The sequence below is a fragment of the Gracilinanus agilis genome, chromosome 4 (assembly GCF_016433145.1).
Source record: "Gracilinanus agilis isolate LMUSP501 chromosome 4, AgileGrace, whole genome shotgun sequence".
NCBI lineage: Eukaryota > Metazoa > Chordata > Mammalia > Didelphimorphia > Didelphidae > Gracilinanus > Gracilinanus agilis.
Window position 1 is genome coordinate 105,371,351 of NC_058133.1, and position 7,208 is coordinate 105,378,558.

Below are 7,208 nucleotides of genomic sequence, written 5' to 3' on the forward strand. Positions count from 1 at the left end.
ATTTTTTATGCTTCTCTTGAGTCTTGTATTTGAAAGTCAGATTTTTCTATTCAGCTTGGGTCTTTTCATCAGGAATGATTGAAAGTCCTGTATTTCACTGAATACCCATTTTTTCCCCCTGAAGAGATTATACTCAGTTTTCCTGGGTGGGTGATTCTTAGTTGTAATCCTTGCTCTTTTGTCCTCCAGAAATATCATATTTTAAGCCTTCCAATCCTTTAATGTAGAGGCTGCTAAATCTTGTGTTGTTCTGACTGTGGCTCCACAATATCTGAATTGTTTATTTTTGGCTTCTTGCAATATTTTCTCCTTGGCCTAGGAGCTTTGGAATTTGGTTATAATACTCCCAAGAGTTTTCATTTTGGGATCTCCTTTACAAAGTTATTGGTGGATTCTTTCCATGTCTATTTTCCCCTCTAGTTCTAGGATATTAGGGTAGTTTTCCTTAATTTCTCAAAAGATGATGTCTAGGCTATTTTTTTGATTATGTCTTTCAGGTAGTTCTATAATTCTTAAATTATCTCTCCTGGATCTTTTTTCTAGGTCAGTTTTGTTTTTCCAGTGAGATATTTCTCATTTTCTTCCATTTTTTCATCCTTTTGATTTTGTTTAATGTCCATTTGTCCAATTCTAATTTTTAAGGAATTATTTATTTTCTGCAGTGAGTGTTTGTACATTTTTTACCATTTGGCTAATCCTGCTTTTAAAGAAGTTCTTCTATTTAGTGGATTTTGGTGCCTCTTTTGCTATTTGGCCTATTCTGTTCGAGGTATACATACATACATACATATGTGTGTGTATGTATGTATCTCCTCTCTACTGACACAGATACCACCCTGGTCTAGACACATTACTTCATGCCTACAGTAGCCTTTTGTTTTTTCTCTCTGCCTCAAGTTTCTCTCACTCCAATCCATCCTTCATTCAGTTGCCAAAAATGACTTTCCTAATGCCACAACCCATTCTGCTCAGTGAGCCCCAGTGGTTCCTTACATTACCTCAAAGATCAAAAATAAAATCCTCTGTTTAGTATTTAGAGGTCATTATAGTGTGGGTCCTTCTTACATTTCTAGGCTTCTTATAGCTTCCCTCCATATATTCTGGGTTCCAGTGACACTGGCTTCTTAGTTGTTCTTCAAACACCACACTCCAGTTGACTGGGCCTTTTACATTGGCTTTCCCCCAGGCCTGGCACTCTCTCTCTTCCCACCTTTAACTCATACCTTTCTTTAAGACTCAACTCAAAACTCACCTTTTGCAGGACACAGAAGTTAGAACCCTACCAGTGCCTTCCCTTCCACTTGTACTGTATATATCTTGTATGCACAGTTAATTTCATGTTGTCTCTCACATTAGGTAGTGAATCTCTTGAATTAAAGGACTGGCTTTACTTCTCTTGATCTCCTCAGCTTTTAGCACAATCTAGCATATATTAACCCTTATAAATGCTTGCTGGTTCCCTGTTACCCATACACATTCCTTTATAATCTCATTCACTCATATAGCTTCCATGGTTACCTGCAGTAAGATAGCCTCCAAAACTACAGCTCCTATGACTTCTGAGCTCCAGGCTCATATATGTAATTCCCTGTTATATATCTCCACTAAGTATCTCAGCAACACCTTCAGACTCAACATTTTCAAATCAGAACTCATAATCTTTCCCACCAAAAAAGCCTGCCCTTCTGCCCAGATTTCCTAATTTCTGTTTATCCTCTCCACTCTCAGTCATACAGGCTTAAGAATCCCTTGGGGTTATCTTAGTTCCTTGCATTGCTGTTAAAATTTTAGTTCTTTACAGTTGATCATACAATATTTCTGTTACTGTATACACTATTCTCTTGGTTCTTTTTGTTTTATTTTGGATCAGTTCTTATAAGTCTTTCCATGTTTTTCTGAACTCATCTTGTTCATCATTTCTTATGGAACAATAGTATTCCACAACAACCATATACCACAACTGGTTCAGCTGTTCCCAAGTTGATGGACATCCCCAATTTTTTTGCCACTACAGAAAGAGCTGCTTAAAATATTTCTGTTTAAGTAGATCCTTTCACCTGATATCTGATCTCTTTGGATACAAATCCAGGAATTCAACAGTTACTTTAAAGAGAAAAATTTTAGTAGTGAAATTTTGGCAGGGAAGTGCCACATTTTGGGTACTGAGGAAGTAGAGATAGGAGAGTGTAGTCCACTTGTTTTAGAAGTGTGTCAGCAGTCAGAGACAAAGTAAGGGAGAAGGTAGCTTAAGAGGATAACAGTCAAGGAAGTGAGGTTTTTTTTTTTTTAAACCCTTACCTTCCATCTTGGAATCAATACTAAGTATTTGTTCCAAGGCAGTCAAGAAGGCAAATGGCCAGAAGATGGGGAGAATGGTGGGGTTTGGGTTATGGGGAGGAAAGGCACCTTGGCACAGGTTTTGGTCCTGCTGAAAGTAGTTCTGTGGCTGCCATGGACTGAGTCCAGAGGCAGGAGAGGAAGAGGAAACCTTTGGTGGAGCTAGTAAGGGAAGGTGTTAACACTATCTAAATTTCCTCTCTTAGTGCAAAATTCCAGCTACCCCTAGTCCTATTCTAGCTAGAGTTCTAGTCTGATAGGGGAAGTCTCATGCCTCCTTTCCCTTCCCACCACCATCCTGGGCTCAGCAGCATGCTTTGTACCCAACAGGAGCAGCCTGCAGTATGGCATCATGTGCTTAAAGAGACTTAATTATGACCGAAAGGAATTGGAGAAGAGAAGAGAGGAGAGCCAGCATGAGATCAAGGGTGAGCCGAGTCCCACCACAGGACCTCCTGCAGCTGGGATGGGGTGGGGGGAGTGACCAGGGCCCTGGGAAGGGTATGGCATGGACGCCTGGCCCATTACTGACAGTCAACCAGCCCTGGGGTCTAGGTAGGTAAGGGAAATTTTGCCCTCAGCATAACTGCCCCTAGGGAAGCAGAGACAAGATCCAGAGGGAGGAGATAGGGTTTCGGCTCTTGGGGAACTTCTGATCTGATGGGAGAGACTCATCCCTGACCATGGGGAGATCCCAACCTGAAAGCCTAGAAGTCAATGAATTTAGAAGGCAGCTGTAGGAAAAGGGTGGGGACAGAGGAAGCGAGGCCCACCTGCTGCAAAGGCTTACTTTGCATGACCTTTTCTCGGACCCCTTTTCTAGGCTCATAGATTCAGAGCTAGAAGAGAACTCAGAGCCACATTTTACTGTTGAGAAAAGCAAAGTCCAGCAAAGGGATCTGACTTGCCTAAGCTCAGTAAGAGCCAGGACTCAAACCCAGGACCTCCAAGTCCATGTTCAGCCTTCTTTCTTTACTATGTTGTCTTGCTTCTTTGAGGGGCCCAGGTTGATGGCAGCACTACTTCTCTCTCCCTTTATCCTTCCCCCACCAGATGTGCTGGTCTGGACCAATGACCAGGTGATACACTGGATCCAATCTATTGGACTGCGGGACTATGCCAGCAACCTTCACGAGAGTGGTGTACATGGGGCCCTCCTCGCTCTGGATGAGAACTTTGACCACAACACTTTGGCCCTGGTCTTACAGATTCCCACACAGAACACCCAGGTGGGATAATCTCCCTCATCTTCCACATTCTGTCAAGTCAAGTAAACATTCAAGACCTTGTTTCCTTAAGGGAAATAGAATTACATTTGCTTTTCCAGAGCCTAGTGAGCTCTTGATTTGCCCTAGAGAGGAATGTGATGATTCAAAGCACATTTTGATCCCCATTAAAAGAACCTCTTTAACGGAGCCTCAGACCAACTCATCCCTGGCAAAGCCATTCTTGCAATCACATTGCACCTCTGATTGGTCCTAGCCTTTTTCTTTTAATTCTAGAATTGAGCTGGCCAATGGCCTTAGGGATGCTGTTACATACTTTTTTATCCTCTGACTACTCTTGGCTCTTTTCTCAGAAAACTGGGTAGAACCACTGTTACAGTGGGAGAGGACAAAGACATAAACCCATTAGAATTTCACCTTCCTCTAGCCTGATATTCTGTTTCTGACAGAGGTGCCAAGGGATTGGTTTTAGAAGGGCATGACAGGCCTGCAAAAGTTAGGGATGTCTTCCTGATTTCTCTTTAATAACTCATTAGAAACTCATCACCCAAGAATTTATCTGAGTCTTCCTTGAATCTATTTATGTTTGGAGTCTGCATAACTTTTGAAGGATCATTTTTCCTTTTGCTATTTTGTTTTTAGAGTTGAAAGGGATCTTAGAGATTATCTAGTATAGCAATCTCATTTTACAAATGAGGAGACAAAGGCCTTGAGAGGTTAAGAGACTTTCCCAAGAAAATACGGCAGTGAATTCTGTGTGGGAAGTAGCACTTGCTTTTATTTGTCACATTTAATCTATTTTAAGAAGTAAGGTGGGTGGAGGAGAAAAGCCTGTATTATGAATAGTTGGGGTCTGGTGAGCAAGCCCATTTTTAGCCTAGCCCCTGCCCTTCATCATTTTATAAACTCTGATCATATTTCCTCCCAGCTCTTGTCTGTCATTTTGGGACAAAGAATCTCTATCCCTCTGATGGTTTTAGTCACCCTGCTTTGGACTTTTCCCAAATGTGTTGTTTGTATCTTCTTGAGGATATAGCAACCAGAACTATTCACAGCATCTCAACAGTGAACTTGTTTTGGCTTCGTACAAGGATAAAGTGATATTTGTTGATGTTACCCAGAAATGTAGTGGCCATTTTGGTCATAGAAGCACACTAGACCAGAGTCTTCTGGAAACAGCTTCTAATGATTGACAACTCCCCTCATAACAGCCCTCTTTCCTAACAATTGGCTCAGAATCCTATAATTTATAATCAGGATTATATCCCCTGGTTGCCCATTGCCCATATACTTATCATCTTAAAGAAGCTTAAGGATGCTTTTGGTTTTTTTGCCTATATAAATCATGTTGCCTTTCCCCAGATGTGTTCAGTGACCCTACCTTTTATTATAAATTCTGCCAGCCTACACCATGAGTGAACAATCCAAAGTCTGTAGTTCTCAGGATCTCCAGTGAAGTCAGTCTCCAAAATGGCAGGTGACCCTTCTCAGGAAGGCACTTTATGCAACAATTATAACTTTTCACATTTATTTAACCCTAAAAGTTTTACAAAGTATTTTCATCCCAACAACTCTATGATGTTGGTGGTGTGACTATGATATCTTCCTTTTATAGATGAGGGGATTAAGGCTTGGGCCTTCTCATCTAATATGTGCTTCTCTTGTGGGTGTCTGAAGGAGTCTGAGATCAGCTTGAATTGGGCTCACTGGCTCTAGCTCCTGTTTTTCCTCCTCCTCCACTTCTGTTATTCCCAGGCTCGACAAGTGATGGAAAGGGAGTTTAATAACCTGCTGGCCTTGGGCACAGATCGGAAGCTGGATGATGTGAGTACTTAGCCTTAATTGGAATTCATTTTGGGGGTTTTGGACATCATTGTGATTTAACCTTCACAAGCTCTTCTGATCCTGATGTTGTGCAATGAGGTGGCTTAAAAGAAATGAGGCTTGGGGCAGCTGGGTAGCTCAGTGGATTGAGAGCCAGACCTAGAGAAGGGAGGTCCTGGGTTCAAATCTGGCCTCAGATACTTCCCAGCTGTGTGACCCTGGGCAAGTCACCTGACCCCCATTGCCCACCCTTACCACTCTTCTGCCTTGGAGCCAATACACAGTATTGACTCCAAGATGGAAGGTAAGGGTTTAAAAAAAAATTAAAAAAAAAAAAAAGAAAGAAATGAGGCTTGCTTTGTCTGGGCCCTGAGGGCAGGTCTAGGAATTATGGGTAAAAGCTTCCAAGAGACAAACTTAGTTTGGATGCTGGGAAAGAAGTCCTTCCAACCGGAGCTGTCCCAAAATGGAGTAGGCAACCTTCTTGGAGAAGCAACCTCTCCCACAGTGAAGCTCTCCTAAGCAAAGGCTCCATGATTGTGTGATGGATATACTGTAGTGGGGATTCTTGTTTAGTTATGAATTGAACCAGATGGTTACTTGAGGTCTCCTCTAATTCTGTGATTCTGGAGTTCTGTGAGAGAGGCACCAAGGCCCAGATAATAAACCCTTGAACCTTATATAGTTGTTTATATCTTGTTTTGCTTGTAGTCAGTATTGGGTCTCAGGGTATGGCATGTAGGCTTTTGAGAGAGATTGTAATGGGGCAGGCCTAGGGTAACATTTCACCCTAAAAGATCAGGGTTTCCTCCTCCAAAGATAATGCCATTGAGATTATAGTTTTCCTTTGTATTTCTCTCTGAGACCTTCCCTTTCTTTATGATATCTTCAGCATAGCACATACTCAACTATTTTGAGTCCAAAAACTGTTTTGCTATAATGTGTGGGAATTTCAGGGTACAAACTCTATGGGGGTGACTAAATATTAGGTTGCTAAATTTTAGGGAAGAAATTTGATGCAGGGAGACAAATTAAGAGGCACTTACAGTAGTCAAGGTTACTTCATCCTGTAACTCAGTTCAATTTGACACAGCTTAATTTACTGATAATCTCATTTCACTTTCTAGTTTCCAATCTTGTTTCTATCCCTAGTCCAAGCCAATGCTCTCCTGTCTCAGTATTCTTGATCTTTAAGGAAAACAAGATCCCTCCAATCTGGATTCTTCAGACTTTCTCTTGGAACTTAGTCCAGGCACATCACCCCCCCATGCTCACAACAGTAATGTGTACAAACTGACAGAAATCCCCTTGAACGTCTCTATTTACTTGACATAGAGTCTGCCCTATCCTTCCCCCTCCCCATATCCCACTCCTATCACCTGTCAGTTCTCTTTATTTGTCCCTTGACTAACATGCTTGCTTGCCTCCTTTGAGTTAATTCCTTTTTATTTCCCCCCTGCTCATTATAGCTTCTCCATCTGTGATCAAATCACCCTGCCCTCTGATTCCCATTTTCTCTCCTTTTCAGAACCTTCTTTTTATCCTCTCTGTGGTATATCTGTCAGATCACCTGCCAATGGTTCTTGTCTACTTTTAACTCCATACTTCAAAGATTAGTCAATCAGCAACCATTTAAGTACTTACTGGGCTAGGCCTTGGGGAGATAAAGGCCAAGTGAAACCTGCCCTGCCCTTAATGAGCTACCTCCATTCCTTTACCCGCCATTTAGCCATCTCTCTCTCTCTCTCTCTCTCTCTCTCTCTCTCTCTCTCTCTCTCTCTCTCTCTCTCTCTCTCTCTCTCTCTCTCTCTCTCTCTTTCC

At 41.9% G+C, this 7,208-nt stretch overlaps 1 protein-coding gene across 10 annotated transcripts in view; it reads left to right on the plus strand.

Annotated features, from left to right (window-relative positions):
• PPFIA4 (PTPRF interacting protein alpha 4) overlaps nucleotides 1–7,208 on the plus strand; it is a 47,872-nt gene that overhangs the window by 34,488 nt on the left and 6,176 nt on the right. For 9 of the 10 annotated variants that reach the window (XM_044676829.1, XM_044676828.1, XM_044676830.1 and 6 more), the window contains 3 exons: nucleotides 2,668–2,765; nucleotides 3,391–3,566; nucleotides 5,319–5,387. In XM_044676829.1, coding sequence (XP_044532764.1) covers nucleotides 2,668–2,765; nucleotides 3,391–3,566; nucleotides 5,319–5,387 — 343 coding nt within the window. The remainder of the gene's footprint in view (nucleotides 1–2,667; nucleotides 2,766–3,390; nucleotides 3,567–5,318; nucleotides 5,388–7,208) is intronic. The other variant, XM_044676832.1, reaches the window with a different exon arrangement.